Here is a 17,571-nt window from a genome sequence, read left to right as displayed (position 1 = left end):
GGGGGTGCCTCGAGAGGGGGTGATAGAATACAGGCAGTCTCGTTTTTGGCAGGGCCTGCGTCCTTACCCGATCTGAATGGCACTTTTTTCTCATCACTAGACTTGGCAGGCCCGCCAGCTTCACTGGACACCTCGCGACGCCTCAAATTCACACCAAAACGTGAGGACGCCTCCTTCACCGATGGCTCGGCCGTTCTCACGTCGTTGTTTTTGTCGTCTTCGTCTGGATCTTCACGCGATCTCCGTTCAATCTTCGATTTTCTCATGCATACTGGAGAGCCCGATGGTCTGGGTGGATGTGTGGCTTCGTTAATTGATGTTGAGTCGTAATGCTCCTCGTTGGGGGGCGGTGGGAGGTCGAGGGGCGGCGGGGGGAACTCGAGATCAGCTAGAGTCGGTTGAATTGATCGTGAGGGACTGGCTGTTCTGAATGTCGATGTATTCGGCGCACGAAACGTTCGCAGGCCAATGCTCTCGGGATTGTTCTTTCTGCCCGACATACCACGACTTCTTGGGGAATTGGGGGGTTGATAAGTATTGACAACTCCACTCGACGAATTGCTTCTCGTCATTTGGGGCTGATTCCTAAGATTATTTTGACGCGGTGAGAGCGAACGATGCTGGGATAACTCTGTGGCTGGATCGTGATGCTGGGGGTGAGGTGGCTGCGGTTGATGCTGCTGGTCAATTATGGCAGGGGCCTCACCACCAGACGGCATTCCACTCTGACGCAGTGACTCCAGGTAAGCTCCAATTCTCGCACCCTTGGGCAACGTGCCATAACGATTTATCGCACGTTTAACATTTTGCACTTCCAGGGCACCCACGTGCACCAGCTGGAACAAGGTTTCATGCCCACGTATTTATTTAATGCGTTGAGAATTAATGTTCTCAGTTTTAATGAAAGAAAATAAGCTGTGACTATTCAAGCAGTGCTAGATGCATTTACCGATGGACTCTGATTGAATTTTAATGATTTAGTTGGAAATAAAGTGGGAGGCAACCAAAAACATGGCACAACTACTGGCTACCACCTTCGTAAAAGCTTCGCGTATTTGTTTTTATTTTGGGTTTTTTTTTCTCTTTTTTTTCTGTTATTTATACCTTCTGTGGTAGTACTTCCTTAGATGGATACTGTCGTGTTTTAATTTGTTTCTGATTGCACTGTATGGTGATCTCTGGTGATGCAGATCGCTGCAGTGGTGGTAAATTAGGCTCGGCAGTACCCTGGGACCCATCACCGTCCTCATCCATCTCGCAGCCTCCCGTCGGTACTGACGCCATTGTCACGAGATCTCGCGTGATACCTGGGTTTTTTTAAGTTCAAATAAAAAAATAATGTGTGTACTAAAGTTTTTTCGCTGTAATTTTTGAGTTTTTGATAGTATCCACGCTGGGGTGGATCATTGGATGATGATTATTTGTTTGTATTTTTTTTTTTTTTATGAATGAGAGGCTGAAGCGTAATCGATCAGAGGTGGTGGCAAGCGCTGTTCAAAGCACGAGCGTTTTCATTAATTCGATTTCTCTTTGCAATTTTCTATTGCTCAGGTCATTCTCCGTAAATCTAATAATCCGACCGACTTGGTGAATTTTTTTTCTGATAACTCCTAAAGGTCGTTTTGTTCATTCAACAAACGTATTCCTTTTGTGTGGGTATTAGTAAACTCACGTAACACTGCTTGAACTCGATTAAAAACTTGATGAGTCGATGAGAAAATAAATGAGTCAAGCTACGATGATTAATGTTTCATATGAAAATGGTATGAATAAAGTGGCAGGATTTTTTAACGTGAATATCACAAAATAATACTATAAATTCTACATTTACGATCGCTAATTCCAATGCCATGCAGATATGTACATTATTAATTGTTTTTTCTCATGAGAATTGAGGAGAAAATAAATATTTTGATAAATGAAAGAACAATACTTTGACAGTGTAGATCGGGTTTGGTGAGATCTATGAATGCATGACTTGATAAAAAATAATAATTGCACTATGACTAATTATACATTCCGAACTGTCTTCGTAACACAAGTCACACGAAAGAACAGCTCTTAAAGGAAAAAAGAAGATTCCGGGAGAATGACCCACGTAAATATTACACTGTAATTTTTTTTTAATTCAATCCGAACATTGATTCTATGCACGATGCAGATTATCGAAGGGGTTGAGGCTCAATAAAGATTCATTTAGGAGTAATAATTCATTTTATCTCCATAAGCGACACGTGCATTATCTTTTATGGATGCTTAAAATGTTTTGAGATTCAGTGAAATACCTTCAAAAACGTTATCAATACCATTTAGATCGGTCCCATCGTCTAATGTAACAGCGCCTACATCGATATTCTGCTGATCTTGCTCCTGGTAAGCTGAGTCACGGAATGAACTGCAGGATGACAATAAACTGGACAGAGAAAAATTGACAATGGCTCAAAATGCTGAGAAAGTTGATGCTAAAAATAAATGGAGAATTACCTTGTTCTCTTGGGAGGTGCTGGTGCCTGTTTTCCTTTTTTATTCGTCGATCGACGCATCTGGACAATACTGCTGTTGCCTTTATTCGAGTGCCCACTCATGAACGTACTCAGTTTGGTGACACTACTCGCACCATCTGAACCAGTGAAAACCACATGAACTACTGATTTAATACCACAGATACTGAATGAAAAAGGGAAATGTAAGAATTACAATTTTGACCTTGCGTTAAACCTGAGGTAGACAGTTGATCGGACACGAGAACAAGGCCATGAATATTCCCAGTACTTCCAGTCTGGGATTTCTTATAGGACAAAGTTGGTGTATCACCACCTCCCTGCAGTTGTTTCTCTACTTCCTCGCTGATACTGGAGTCTTGAAACATATTCTCCAGAGAATGATGAATCTCCTTAAACGTAGGTCTCTCGACAGCACTCCACTGCCAGCACTGGCGCATAAGTTCGTAAACCTTGGGTGGACAGCCAGGTGGGCACTCCATCCTGTACCCCTTCTCCAGCATATGATACACATCAGTCAAATCGACCCCAGGATAAGGGGACATTCCGTACGTAGCTATTTCCCAGAGTAGAATGCCAAATGCCCAAACATCGGACTTTGTCGAGAATTTATTGTACGCCAGGCCCTCAGGTGCCGTCCATTTGATGGGAAACTTGGCACCAGCGTGTGCTGTGTAAGTGTCATCCCTCATGAGCCTTGCCAATCCAAAATCAGCGACTTTCACCAGGTGATTTTCACCAACTAGACAATTCCTTGCGGCTAAATCTCTGTGAATAAAATTCCTACTCTCGAGGTAGCTCATTCCACTGGCAATCTGTGTCGCCATGTGCATCAAAACCACAGCATTAATCTGGTGTTTACTCTCGTTACGCAAATAATCGAGAAGATTTCCTTTGCTCATGAATTCAGTTATAATGTAGAAAGGTGGTTCACGTGTGCACACACCGAGCAATTGCACCAAATTTCTGTGCTTCATTTCCTTCATGATGGCAGCTTCTTCGAGAAAATCTTTCAGTGCCATTGTGTCTTCCTTCAGTGTTTTGACAGCAACAGTCATGTTGTATCTCTTCCAAACAGCCTCGTAAACATCGCCATACTGTCCACCCCCCAATTTATGTCTCATGACAATGTCAGTACGATTGATCTCCCACTCGTCGGGCTCTGGACTCAGTGGAAATACTGTCGGCTTATTGTGTTTGGGTGCTGGATAAAGCAGTTGCGTTATTAATCCATCCGCCAGCATTGAATGATGATGGACGAGTTCAGCGAGTGTATTGAATTTACTCTCAGTTGTGACAAACATCTTTCCATCGCTATCCTCATTTATTCTGTAGTGATAAACTCTACCCTCGTATCTTAATGAAATACTTCGTTGTCCAGGACTACTCTCAGACTCGCGCACAAGAAAACTACCATTGATACCGGAGCTCAACAAATATTCAGCTGCATTTCTCGCTATTCTTCCATGATACCAGGAATGTTTTTCTAACGAATTAACCGGTGTTACGTAGTTGGATGGCACCCATCCCACTTGGCCAGTGCTGGAGTGGGCTTCACACCATTCACCGCTCTTATTGTAACTTAATATCCGAACTTGTTCGCCTGAAAAAAATAAAAGAAGGACAAAACGTTTTAGGTGATACTCAAATTGCAATTGACATTGGTTAGTTGCTAATTGAAGAAGAGAGGGGGTTATGAAGTGAAGCGCCAAGGAGTTTGGATGGATAATGAAAGGGTGATACCTTTTTTTAAGCTAAGTTGATTCTCCCCACCAGCCTGAAAGTCATAAAGTGCAACAAACAATTGTGGATCATCTTCTTCCTGTGCTAAAAGATTCTCCTTGCTTGTCCATCTGTTAGCAGCCTCGAGTAGACTGCCACCAGTGACACTCGAGTGTTGAGAAAAATTAGACTGCTGTGACAGTGACTGGACACTTGAGCCACTCGGTGGATCACCCTCGGGCAAGGCAGGAATATGTGGTAGAGGCCTACTTTGCAAAAGTGCTTCTGCAAAAAATAATATAACAAAATGAATGATGTAATGGAGAAATAATAAGTCAACATGATTGATATCGATTGACAAAAATTATGAAACAATGAGAGACATTAATCAAATGATAAAACAATAATAGTGTACAAAGGAAACAAATAACGAGACATTTGGAAAATCAATAATGCATACAAATGAAACACTCGTTTGTGACATAAAAGAAGCATGGAGATGGAGGAAAAGGGACGACAAGAAGTTTTTTGTAAAAAAAAACATGTTGATGGGGGAAAGAGGGGGAGGTGGGAGGGGACGTTTAAGGTGGATATGAAAAAAGGGACTCACCGCTGTGCTCGGTGAAAATATTTGATCCGATGAGCCGCGATTCCTTGGGATTCCTCGGCTGTTTTCGGGCCTGTCTCACTGTCGAGCCGGCTGGTAAAACTCTGTCCTTGGTCTGTTGAGCACCCATAGTTTGACAATTACCATAGCCCTTGCACTACTCTCAATCCTTCTTTACTTCTCTCCACCTACCCCCCGCCCCCCCAAAGTTCCCCCCTTTTATATCGAAAGACAATCCACTCTATATCCTCTCTCTCACTCACTTCAACCCCCTGACCGGTTTGCCACTGAAATGTGTATCCCGAGACAATAACTCCTCCGGCGCATCGACTTCCGGCACCCCTCCAATTACGTTTTATCAACAGTTCCCTTCACATATTATCACAAAACTAACTGTGTTATTTTTTTCCCATTGAGTTTAATCAACACGAGCACCCGATGATACTATGTATGGACTAGACTCGTTGTAGACTACAAAAACACTGTTTCACTGTGGCGTGACTTGTGTGCACGTCGTTTCACATCGTCCTCGCCTTTTTTTAAAAAAATCTCCACCGTTTTTTCGCCTTTGACTCCGGATTTCGTTGATTTTTTTTTTCACACCAAGTCTATCACTCCCTCTGTCCTCTGCATGTCAATTACATGTCGGACACACGTACTACGGCCATATTTGACAGCTTTTGACGTCGATTATTTGGCTCGTAGGTGCATTGCCACAGGGCGAGGAACCCGAGCCAGCCGAGGGAGAAGAGAACACTGGAGAGAATGGAGAGAATCACACGGGATTCAAAGGGTGGGGAGGATGTGTAACTATTCTCCCTCTTCCTCACTCTCTGTCTATCCTATTCAACGAATTGAGAGCCCATACAATTTCTGTGGGAACTCTCAGGAGTTTTGGGGGAGGCGGTTGGAGACGTGTATGTGCCTGTTCGGGGTCCTGGAAAATCCAGAGGGGAGAGAGAGAGAGAGAGAGAGAGACAGGCACGCTCATTGGTCTCCCCTCGGCGCCTCTTTATTTTCTAAGGACTTTATTCTTTTTTCTCCTTTGATATTTACTCATGGCTTTTCGAGGATCTCCATGGGGTTTGCACAGATACAAAACAGCCAATCGGACGGGGGATATGCCCCCGGAGCGGGCCTGGATTGGAGTTTGACCTCGGGTGGGCTTCATTACCGATTGAGGGATATCATTTCTAAAGAGACTTTGTGATTCGTACGGATTCTCGCGAGAGTGGCTACCGGAAATCAACTAAACCGCCACCTGGGCCAAACTAAAATCCATATGTGGAGCGACAATTTCGCGGGTTATGTGATTCACTTCTGTTTTTCTGTTCACAGCCTCATTTTTCGGGTCATCTCGTCGCCAGAAAATTTACAGAGTTGAGAAGTTAACGTTGTTCTTTGAAAGCCATCTGTTCGGTCGTGATAAATAGGGGCAAAAGTGTTAAATTCCAGGGGATTTTTTGAGTCAAGTGTAACGGCCATATTGTTGATGTATCACGTGACAGAGAGGGAGCAGTGAGGTGAATGCGCCGGGTGCCTATTCGCACACACACATTTTGCTAGAGTCAAAAGAAGAAAAATTCCTCTCACGCGTGTTTAAGTTTAATAGAAAAAAATCCTCGGTATAGGCTATCGTTATTTTTTGTTATTTTAATCAGCCAAACAGTGATAATGGATCCGCGCAAATTGACGGAACTGTTGAGAGCAACTATTGACCCGGCACAGCAAAAACAAGCCGAGGAACAGCTTAATCAGGTGAGTCGTCCCTGGCTACAGAAAACGTGCTCCACGATTAATTTTCCTGTGGACTCTCTCATGTCTCTGGCGCCTGGAGGGTCACCACATCCAATGTTAGAAGACATGTGGAGTTTTGAGAATTTTTTTTGGGGAAAAAATTCATGAATTCTTCGAATGCCCTCGTATTTCTTGATTTTTCTGCCCATTAAGTCGGTGGATGAATTTTTTAGCCGAAGCATTTGCCAAGCTATCATCACATATGCATGCTCCTCGAATAATTCATTTGGAAGAATGAATCGTCCTGCGTTTTCTGCAGCGACTTCACCAGGATTTCATTCGGATTTTATGAGAGAGAGAGAGGGAGTAAAAAGGATTGTGCACCGACATTTTCATGTGTTAATATGCCCAATCCTTAGATTAGTCACTTTGGTATGCGAGGGATAACCCCAAGCTGCCAATTGGAATGCCAATCATATGTATTCCATTCTTGAATTATATATAACCAACATTTCCCTGTTTCCCCTCAATCCAATTGTCTGGGGGGATGTGATGGGCTCTCGCTCCCTGAGCCAAAGGTTTAGGTTCTGATTCTGGCTAAATAGATATATAAAGAGATGAAAATTAGCAAACAAGAAGAGAATACACCTATTGCATCATGATGCATCATCATCCCAATGAATGCTCTCTTTCAGATTCACAAAATTATCGGTTTCGCTCCGAGTTTGCTACAAGTAATAATGTCAAATGAGGTTGACATGCCTGTCAGACAAGCTGGTATGTAAAATATTCGATTAAGTATTACCAAAATCATAAAGAAAAGCATTTATTTCACCTCGAGCATTGACCATTGCAGGTGTAATATACTTGAAGAATTTGATAACGACAAACTGGGCTGACCGTGAACCCGAGAATGGACCAGCTCCATTTAGCATTCACGAGCAGGATCGTGCCATGATACGTGATGCCATTGTTGATGCTGTTGTACATGCCCCAGACCTCATCCGCGTTCAACTGGCTGTTTGCATCAGTAATATCGTTAAACACGATTTTCCAGGACGTTGGACGCAAATCGTTGATAAAATAACGATTTATCTGCAAAATCCAGACGCTTCCTGCTGGCCTGGCGTTCTTCTGGCGCTCTATCAGCTTGTTAAAAACTTCGAGTAAATTATTCAGCCCCGAAACAAATTTCCAAGATGAATTTATGAATCACTTAATCATTTCTAATGTCGAAAATGCGTTTTTAGGTACAAAAAAGCAGAAGAACGAGGTCCTCTGAACGAAGCAATGAATCTCCTGTTCCCCATGATCTACCAGCTGATCCTGCGTCTCCTGCCCGATCCATCCGAGCAGTCGGTCCTCCTCCAGAAGCAAATACTCAAAATCTTCTTCGCCCTGACACAGTATTCCCTCCCCCTAGACTTGATATCAAAGGATGTATTTTCCCAGTGGATGGACGTGGTGAGACAAGTTGCAGACAGGCCAGTGCCCCCTGAAACGAACGATCCCGACCTGGACGAGGACGAGCGCGCTGAATTGCCCTGGTGGAAGTGTAAAAAATGGGCCCTCCACATTCTCCACCGTATGTTTGAGAGATACGGCAGTCCTGGAACTGTAACCAAAGAGTACAAAGAATTTTCTGAATGGTATTTGCAGACATTCAGTGGTGGTATACTGGAAGTGCTTCTGAAAATACTGGACCAGTACAGGCGAAAAATTTACGTATCACCGAGGGTTATTCAGCAGTCGTTAAACTACATAAATCAGGGCGTGAGTCATGCGTTCTCTTGGAAATTCCTGAAGCCACATATGTTTGAGATTATCAGAGACGTACTCTTCCCAATTCTCTCTTACTCATCGTCTGACGAGGAGCTGTGGAACAGTGACCCCTACGAGTATATTCGCGTAAAGTTTGATATTTTCGAGGACTTTGTGTCACCAGTGACAGCAGCCCAGGTTCTACTGCAATCGGCATGCAAAAAACGCAAGGACATGCTCCAGAAGGCGATGCAGTTTTGCGTGGAAGTGCTGACGAGTCCGAATGCCGATCCCAGACAGAAAGACGGTGCTCTACACATGGTTGGCAGTTTAGCTGACATTCTTCTCAAGAAGAAGGTGTACAAAGAGCAAATGGACAAAATGCTGCTGCAGTATATTTTCCCTGAATTCAACAGTCCCCATGGACACATGAGGGCTCGGGCCTGCTGGGTGCTACACAATTTCTCAGACATTAAATTCAAACAAGAGCCCATTCTCGTAGAAGCTATTCGATTAACCACAAACGCCCTCCTCAATGATCAAGATCTTCCGGTTAAAGTCGAGGCAGCAATTTGCCTGCAGACTCTCTTGTCATCACAAGATAAAGCCAAGAAATACATTGAACCACTGATAAGACAGATAACCCTGGAGTTACTCAACATAATCAGGGAAACTGAGAACGATGACTTAACGAATGTGATGCAGAAAATAGTCTGCACTTACACCGAGCAATTGATGCCGATAGCCGTTGAGATATGCCAGCACTTGGCGAGAACATTCAGCCAGGTACTGGAGACAGATGAGGGAAGCGATGAAAAAGCCATCACTGCGATGGGCCTTCTCAACACAATCGCAACGTTATTGACAGTTATGGAGGACCAGCCCCAGATTATGGCGCAGCTGCAGCCCACAGTTCTTCAGGTAGTGGCTCACATCTTCGGGCAGAGTGTCATTGAATTTTACGAGGAGGCACTTTCTCTGGTTTACGATCTCACTGGAAAATCCATATCCGAGGATATGTGGAAGGTTCTGGAGTTGATGTATCAATTGTTCCAGAAGGATGGCTTCGATTACTTCACTGACATGATGCCAGCACTCCACAACTACATCACAGTGGACACTCCAGCATTTCTGTCCAATGAAAATCATATTTTAGCCATGTTTAATATGTGCAAAGCTATATTGACTGGAGATGCTGGGGAGGATCCAGAGTGTCACGCAGCTAAACTCCTCGAAGTTATTATTCTCCAGTGCAAGGGCCACATAGACCAGTGCATACCGTCCCTGGTGCAACTGGTCCTCGAGCGGTTGACCAGAGAAGTCAAGACTTCGGAATTGAGAACAATGTGTCTGCAGGTGGTCATAGCAGCTCTTTACTACAACCCGACATTATGTCTCGAGGCCATGGATGGGCTCCAGGGTACCCTCGGTCAATCCACAGACCCAATAGCCTCTCACTTCATCAAACAATGGATTCACGACACAGACTGCTTCCTGGGCCTTCACGACCGAAAACTCTGTGTCCTCGGACTCTGCACTCTCATCAGCATGGGCCCTGCCAGACCTCCAGCAGTCAACGAATGTGCCCAGCAGATTATTCCCTCATTGATTCTGCTGTTCGATGGTCTCAAGCGAGCCTATGCTGCTAAGGTCGCCGACGGCGAGGAGGAGCAGGAGGACGAGGAAGAGAGTGACTTCGAGGAGGAGGTTTTGTCGTCGGACGAGGATGAGATTGACGACGCTAGTCAGGAGTATCTGGAAAAGCTGCAGGACAAGGTGACGAGAGCAGCTGCACCACATGGGTTCAATGTCAATGCGTCGATGCATGATGGACATGCGGATCACAAGTCAGATGATGAGAATGATGATGACTCTGATTTCGAGGCCAATGAGGAGACCACTTTGGAGTGTTACATCACACCTTTGGACTTTGATGACAATAATCAGGATGAGTACGTGGTTTTCAACGAAGTTATGCAAAGTAAGTGGTCTTGAGTTATTAAAGTAGGGGAGAGTGGGGCTAAATGAAAGTCGAAAAACCAATGTTTTACGTAATTCAAGCACAAAAACATTTTTTATTAACTATTTTTTTTATCAACTTTTCATTATTAACTTTTTTTTATTATTGGGAGTACTGATGAGAGTAATAATTTTCCATTCAGTAGAATGGAGAATTATTGAGAATTTTTGACGGGAGAAGATTCTGTCAATGGATTAATTGAAAAGAAAATGAAACAGCAAAATCCAAAGGCCAGAGGAGGGCCAGGGGGAGACTCGGAGGAGGAAAAAGGAAAATGTTATGGTGAATTTCAATGGAATGAAAAAAGAAAAGTGTAATCGCCTCAATCTAATCAACTGAATTATAGATGAACTATTTCATATTCACTTGAAAACAGAACTGTGGATAAAATTAGCGAAAATTATTAATATTGCCGTCTCGATATAAGAAATATATGAAAAACCTTCGGGGGTTTTAATGAGGAGAGAACATATACTCAGCGATGACGAGGTCTTAGTTTGGCTGCTGGAGAGTCAGGAGACAAGCTGACTAGTGAACGTTGAGATCGAGATCTAACAGGGGAGTGGGATTCATCGTGGAGGTAGTCGCTATGTTATATAGGGGTTTCGCATCTCAGTGATTTTTTCGCACCGCATGTTCTTTTGTAATAAATAGGAAATTATTATTCCCATCAGTACTCCCAATAATAAAAAAGTTAATAAACAAATTCGCCACTAGGCCGCGAGAAAGACGAGTTCTGTAATCATATGAGGTAGAAAAAAATTTTCACGGCCGTTATTTAAATCTGGAAATCCGATGTTTAACTTTCTTTCGAAGTAATTACCCCCTCGGTTTATAATCTAATCTAAATTGACAAAGTCATAAAATAGCATAATTTTGTTCAATGAATTTTCCGCAGATATTGAGAGAACAGATCACCAGTGGTATACTGGATTGACTAGCCACCTGACGGCTGATCAGAGGAAAGCCCTCCAGGAGGTGATTTTACTTGCGGAGCAACGCAAAGCAGCCCTAGAGAGTAAAAGAATCGAACAGAGTGGCGGTGAGTTGGATGAAATCAATATCCTCTGCAGTATTTTAAATTCTATTTTCGTTTCTCACGTACGTGACTCAATTTCCAGTGTCTCATTTTTTTTTATCATTTTGATCTTTTTTTGCAGGATATGCCTTCCACTCCCAGACTGTGCCGACTTCATTTAATTTCGGTGGTACGCCCTTAGGTCGATAAAAATAAGTTTCTCTTAACATTTATATTCCTAGAACACGTATAAGTAAGTAAAGAAGGAATAAAATTAATCCTGAAACATTCAAGTACATCTGATCGATGGGCAAAGTACGAATAAAAAAATTGGACAATGAGGATTAAAAAGAAAAATAAATGAAAAACACTTATAGCACACGATTGTAAACATGACCACTTCGAAGACATTACGCATTTCCTATTTACTATTTTTGTGTAAAGTGAAAAATCTTGTACATTAACTAAATGCACTCTTTGCGTAATCACATCGTGATAAAGCCTATGTCAAAAGAAAATTTAACAAATTACGAATAGGAATAATTCAACGGATTGAACTGCGAGGCAATAAATTGAGTCTGAGCTGGTTGATTTTGTACATTGTAAAACCGATGACTTTAACGATAACGCTTTTGTCAAAATACAAACACCATTGAACGTGGTATGTATTAATTTTACATTAATGCTTTGGATACTAATTTATTTCCACTATTACTCCCTTTAGTTTATCTCTATCTTCTGACTTTTTTTGGGACATTTATAAAAATAATTTTAGTGGTTTCCATTGAACCAAACGCTGGCTGTTGGACCAGACTCAGTATCCGAAATAAGGGAGAAGTTACGTTGATCATATGGAAAATTTTAGTTTACTTTCCTTTTTCGTCATTTTTTTCTAGTTGAAGGATCTTCAGAGAGAATTGAGTTAATGTAGTATTTGTTAAGGAAAAAACTATGTTAAATCGTTGGTTTTAAATATATAAAAAAGCTACTTTTAATACATGGAGATTTGATTTTTAATCGTCATTCATACGTTTGACTTGGTTATTTTCTCTACGCTCCTCTGACCTGGTGCAATCAAATTGTAAAAATTCAGCAGAAATTACGAAAAGCCCACTCAGAATTAAAAAAAAAAACAAAATTTCTGAAAGAAAAGTGCCTTGAATGAGAGAATTGAAACATTGTACATGGAAAGGGGGCGATTGTCGCAGAATTATTGTTTCATTTATTTTTATAATTGAATATATCTTTACATAGCTGCGTGAAAATTCTTCGAGTCGCAACAATTTTTTAAATTTTTTAAATTTACATCTCCTATTTAAAAAACGAAACAGAAAAATATTGAGTGCGGAAAGTATTGAAGAGTCTTTACAAATTTCCTGACCCTCTGAAGCACTTACGCTGTCCCCCAGAGTGCCAATATTCCTCCAATTAATCATTACGCAAAGCCATAAATATTTTTCGATTATTGAAACGTAAAAAATTTAACAATCTAAAGGGGCGACAATTTTATTAATAATTTCTCCTTCGTTTATCTAAGTTTAATATCAGTTTAGAAAAAATGAAATGGTGAAAGCTGACAAGAAAAAAATATAGTTAAAAATATTTATAGCATCAATTGACAAACGAGATCGTTATGTTCCTTCGATATTTAATAAATAAAATCTGGCGTGTAATATTTTTCTCACGACTACCGCACATTTTTTCATTCACATTTTCTTCCATCGTCTTTATCTTCTCAAATATCTAAAGTTCATTTACTCAATTTAATTATCCAGCAATAGGTTTTTTTTACATAAATCTCCATATCGTCGTTTTCATATTGAAATTAAATCACGTTAGGATGCTTCTTGAGAAGATACATTATGCAATTGTCCACCTAAACTGCCCGAGCAGTGACAAAAGTTGACGCTTTGCATGTGTGCGGAAGTTTTCAATAAAAAATCAATATAAAATATCCAAATAATAAGCTTTACTGTTCTATATCTTTCGAAATAGCAATGGAGGGAATCATATCCCGTGGCTATTTTACGTTATTTAAGTTAGCCAAATATGCAAATGCTGAGACATGTTTTTTTTAAACTAAAAGAACAAAAATTATAAGAGAATGGACGTGCGATGCTGGCAATAGCGCCAATTTACTGTTTTCGTTACTGCATCGGGGAATTTAATTCTTCTCTATACGACGACGACTCGTGAGAGATTGCATTCAGAATCATGGATGTAGAAAAAAATGTATCACTTGAGACACCGTTCAAAGTAGAACGACCCAACGTAGCCCCCTCTCATCGCTTTTGTTACATTCTGTTCGAAGGTTCTCCTGTTGTTCTGTAATACCTCTGCAGCTTCTTTGTTTAGTGGATCTTCTGGGTTGGGTTCCTGTAATCATCAGAATGACATCAGTAGAACTTCATTAAATAAGTTGGGCAATAGAACGGTAAGTTGAAATTCGAAAGATATTTTTTTTTATTTTTTTTTTTAATGCTTATTTTATATCGCTTCGAGTCTGATGAGACTATATGGCGATTGATCAAGACTTTAAAAATGGTTAGATCTCACCATTCTACCCGGCCAGGAATCGAACCTGGAACCTATCCGTTGTGAGGCAACGGCCTTAACCACTACGCCAGGCCACCGGGCTATTCGAAAGATATGATATTTTTGGCATATTTTCACACTGACCCAGTATTTTCTTAATATAATAACCTATTACAGTCTACAGTGCTTTAAGGGGAGACTAGGGTAAACAGGTCAATTTCTGGACTGGGGTTAGTTTCTGGACGATTTCAACTTGTATTGAATATTCCATAAATAAAGTGAAAATTGTACTGATTATTTCGCCTTTTAATAATATTACTTGTGTATAATCACGTCATCAATTATTTTTTCTATTGATCGACATTTTAGAAATAAAAAAAATGGTTTAGTCGTCTAGAAATTAGGCGTTTCGGCTGCATTCAACTATCTCTTCATTTAAAGTACCTCTACCCTTCGGCCGGGCTACGGTGTACTTTTGGATATTTTCAGTTTTTAAATTTTTCAACTAAACTGCATGGAAAAAAATTGAAAAAAATCATACCCAGTAAGTATTATCTAAATTAAATTTCGCAAAACATTGATATCATTTCAAACATTTCCGTCTTATAAATAAATAATAAAACTTGTTTGCAAAACGGTGGATTATTTTTTATGAGGTGTTAAAAAAATTCTTGATTTTTTCACATCTAATGAAAAAAAATTCAGATTTTAATCTTTGATTACAATGGAAATGTTGATTTTCACATAAGACACTCGGTTAAATCCTGATTTTTAAACATTTCTTCTTTGAAAAACCAAAACGATAATTAAATTGAGAAAAAAAATTAAAATTCCGAATCTAATCAAGTTTTCTACAATTTTTTTTGCAGTTTTTAATAATCTTTGAATTTACCGTAAGGGTAGAGCCACTTTAATTATTCTTTGTTTTGTTATATTCACTTCAAATAATTTTTTTCTGCTAATTAAAACGTTCTTGAAGATATGGAAGCCATCATATCCTCATTTAGGTGATTCTTTTATTTTAGATCCTGCCACGAAACTCGAATTTCCCCTGACCGTCCAGCAATTGGCCTGTTCTCCCTACTATGAGTTTTAAAAGTTGCGAGATATTGACCTATATATAGCGCTAAATTCACTGTACAAAAAAGGTCATTAGGCAAATTTCTTTATCTCCCTTGGATTCGGAGATATTCCGCGAAAACTCAGCTGAGGGCTAAATCGATCGCTTTGCTACTGAATTACACAAAATACTAATTGGATTCTACAAAATTATAGTGTACCATTCCAACTACGCATTGTGCAGTAGGAACTCCACGTTGTACAATTCAATCTTGTAAATGCTAAATTTGAGATGCGCAAAAACGTCAAATTTAGCATTTCGACATTTATAACTCAAGTATGTGCAAATCAAGAAAAACAAATAATTCATAAAACTCGGGCCGAATTGGTGGTTTTTGTTATTCTTGAACTCCACATGCTCAAATTATAACTGTCGAATTGTACACAATAAATCAAATATTTACATGTTTTGCATTATACAAGGTGCAATTCAGATTGCACAATGTGTAACTGGGTTAGTACATTTCACATTTAGTAGGAATCAACGTATTTCATATCGTGAAATTAGAATGCAAGGGTTGCAATTTCAAATCGAATTTTTATTAAAACTCGATAAGAATTCTATAGGACTTTTGTCAACATGGAATTAAACAATTCTATTGGTTTGTCGCACCAATCCTATTGAAAGTTACTGTCTCATATTTTAAAAGATATTAGATAGAATGAAATTAATAGATTTTTACTGTTTTATGGAAATTGTTGGGCATAAATTGTCCAGTCATTGTTCGCTGTATCTTTATTTGTTTCTCATAATAAATCCAACAAAAAAATCATGTTCAAGAACTGTTATAGAAAAAAACTACAACAGGATGAGGTATATATAAAAATCAACATCTAGGGGAGAGTGGGGCAAAATGGACACTTCTGACTTTGTTAAAAATGTTTATAGCGTGTTGAATTGTTCATGAAATTGAATAATTTTATTTTTCAATTGAAAGAATAATGATTTCTCTCTGTGATGAGCTTAGACTAAGCTCAACTGATAAATCTGTTTCTGAGTTATGAATATTTTTAAAAAAATCAAGTGTCCATTTTACCGCTACCCTCCCCTATAGCCTTTTTTTTATTAAAAAAATATCTATTGAAAATAGAACGAAAAATCGCATCATTTTCAATTGAATCGGCACGAAAAACAAATAGAATTTTCAAATAGATTTCTTATGAAGTTCAACAGAAATTCGATAGACTTCTTTAGACGGAGCACTAGGTTTTTCTATGAAATTATTTCATATATCATGTCTTAATATAAAACGTCAATGTATTAAAAAATGAAGGGACTTCATTACGTGCAATACGTGATTTCATCTAAAAAATACTGTGTCAGCGTTGAAAAATGCCCCTTTTTGTTGTAAAAAACTCAACACCCGCAGAAAAAGTCATAATGAAAATGCGTTATCTCTCTCAAATTCGAAGAAAACGATCAAAACTCTCCTTGACCTCGAGACAACTTATTAGTTCATCCGATTCCCGATTCAATCACAATAAGTTGTTGACTCACCAAGAAGAGATACTGCAATCCATAAACAATGGAATTAATCGTGAGTACAGGCTTCCAGTCTTCCCTCAAAATGTTGAGACACACATTTCCCTCAAGATCAATATTTGGATGATACACTTGAGTTTCGCACTTGACTTTTGGCGGTTCGTGGGGATAATTCGGTCCAACCTTAAAGCTAAATGTGAATTTTCCGCCCCTGTAAAAACCCTGCAATGTCCACAAAAATTCATGATGTACTCGATCACACAGTAAACCGTGATGATGACTCTGATAATTGTCATTACCTCATCGGGACAAATAACTAATTTAAAATTTAACAAGTCATCGGGATCGGGGAACTCTGTGTTGCATGTTTTGGGAAGATTCAGTTCGTTAATATCTGCGAAATAACACAATGCAGTTCAACGGATGAATGAAAAATGTTTCTCAGTTTCTTGAAATTCTCGTGTAAATGAATCTAACCTTTAGTAATCCTGAGCTGTGCCGCCGATGCCTTCTTTTGAGTACCTGCCTTCGGTGATTCGCCATCTTTTTTCGCTTGTTTTAACGAAAATAATTTAATCATGTTATCGACACTGCTAAATCAGTCAGTATGACTCTACGAGGCATACAAGACACGTTTATTGATAATATCGTAAAATTTACGAATCACAGACGTCTACGGGACGAGGGTTAAATTAAATACAATGGTTTAACAGTAAAGGAAAATCCTAGAAATAAGTTATTTGACAAGCGCGAGCTACACTCGCCTCAACCGACGTCGCACTCACGACCTTGACTAGAGTCACGGGGGTAGGTCAGATCTCATAAACATCTGAACGCAGATAAGCAGATAACTCCGTAAATTTAGCATTGGACCTTTAAAAACACAGATAGAGATGCAAAATGACCGCAGGGGAGGGTAGGGTAAAATGGACACTTTAGACTTTTTTTAAATTATTCATAACTCAGAAATGTATCAATAGAGGTCAGTTTAGGCTCATCACAAAGGGAAAGAATTGTTCTTTGTATTGAAAAAAAAAAAGATTAAATTTCATCAAAATTTCAACCCGT

General features: G+C 39.8%; 3 protein-coding genes across 3 annotated transcripts in view; 1 reads left to right on the top strand and 2 right to left on the bottom strand.

Moving 5' to 3' along the window:
- The window catches only part of LOC107040484 (tyrosine-protein kinase Abl), an 8,610-nt gene extending 3,036 nt beyond the window's left edge, over positions 1–5,574 (bottom strand). Inside the window, exons 1-7 of the mRNA XM_015260581.2 lie at positions 4,834–5,574; positions 4,245–4,508; positions 2,698–4,104; positions 2,485–2,620; positions 2,286–2,413; positions 1,105–1,307; positions 1–836 (exon numbers count right to left, since the gene is read on the bottom strand). Of these exons, the coding sequence (XP_015116067.1) occupies positions 1–836; positions 1,105–1,307; positions 2,286–2,413; positions 2,485–2,620; positions 2,698–4,104; positions 4,245–4,508; positions 4,834–4,960 (3,101 nt within the window). The 5' untranslated portion in view covers positions 4,961–5,574. The remainder of the gene's footprint in view (positions 837–1,104; positions 1,308–2,285; positions 2,414–2,484; positions 2,621–2,697; positions 4,105–4,244; positions 4,509–4,833) is intronic.
- A 533-nt stretch (positions 5,575–6,107) lies between these two features.
- Positions 6,108–13,039, top strand: LOC107040481 (importin-7). Its single transcript, XM_015260577.2, has 6 exons — positions 6,108–6,588; positions 7,263–7,344; positions 7,424–7,733; positions 7,818–10,309; positions 11,247–11,390; positions 11,509–13,039. The coding sequence occupies exons 1-6, from the start codon at positions 6,505–6,507 to the stop codon at positions 11,574–11,576; spliced, it is 3,180 nt and encodes a 1,059-aa protein (XP_015116063.1). The 5' UTR covers positions 6,108–6,504; the 3' UTR covers positions 11,577–13,039.
- Positions 12,566–17,284, bottom strand: LOC107040482 (NEDD8-conjugating enzyme Ubc12). Its single transcript, XM_015260578.2, has 4 exons — positions 16,981–17,284; positions 16,803–16,897; positions 16,519–16,725; positions 12,566–13,742 (listed from the first exon to the last, which is right to left on the bottom strand). Exons 1-4 carry the CDS (start codon positions 17,081–17,083, stop codon positions 13,602–13,604), a joined length of 546 nt encoding a protein of 181 aa, XP_015116064.1. The 5' UTR covers positions 17,084–17,284; the 3' UTR covers positions 12,566–13,601.
- Positions 17,285–17,571: the final 287 nt, after the last annotated feature.

The sequence above is a fragment of the Diachasma alloeum genome, unplaced genomic scaffold, assembly GCF_001412515.2.
Source record: "Diachasma alloeum isolate Michigan unplaced genomic scaffold, Dall2.0 Dall_scaffold_00336, whole genome shotgun sequence".
In the NCBI taxonomy this organism is placed as follows: domain Eukaryota; kingdom Metazoa; phylum Arthropoda; class Insecta; order Hymenoptera; family Braconidae; genus Diachasma; species Diachasma alloeum.
Note: the sequence above shows the minus strand (reverse complement) of the source record. Positions and strands in the feature narration are given on the sequence as shown.

Bases quoted from the DNA above. Each gene is read 5' to 3' on its own strand.
- LOC107040481 (XM_015260577.2), top strand. From the start codon at position 6,505: ATGGATCCGCGCAAATTGACGGAACTGTTGAGAGCAACTATTGACCCG. The intron at 6,589-7,262 runs GTGAGTCGTCCC...GCTCTCTTTCAG, and splicing joins CCGAGGAACAGCTTAATCAG to ATTCACAAAATTATCGGTTT. The intron at 10,310-11,246 runs GTAAGTGGTCTT...AATTTTCCGCAG, and splicing joins TTTCAACGAAGTTATGCAAA to ATATTGAGAGAACAGATCAC.
- LOC107040482 (XM_015260578.2), bottom strand. From the start codon at position 17,083: ATGATTAAATTATTTTCGTTAAAACAAGCGAAAAAAGATGGCGAATCA. The intron at 16,898-16,980 runs GTTAGATTCATT...GTTATTTCGCAG, and splicing joins ACAGCTCAGGATTACTAAAG to ATATTAACGAACTGAATCTT. The intron at 16,726-16,802 runs GTAATGACAATT...TGGACATTGCAG, and splicing joins TAGTTATTTGTCCCGATGAG to GGTTTTTACAGGGGCGGAAA.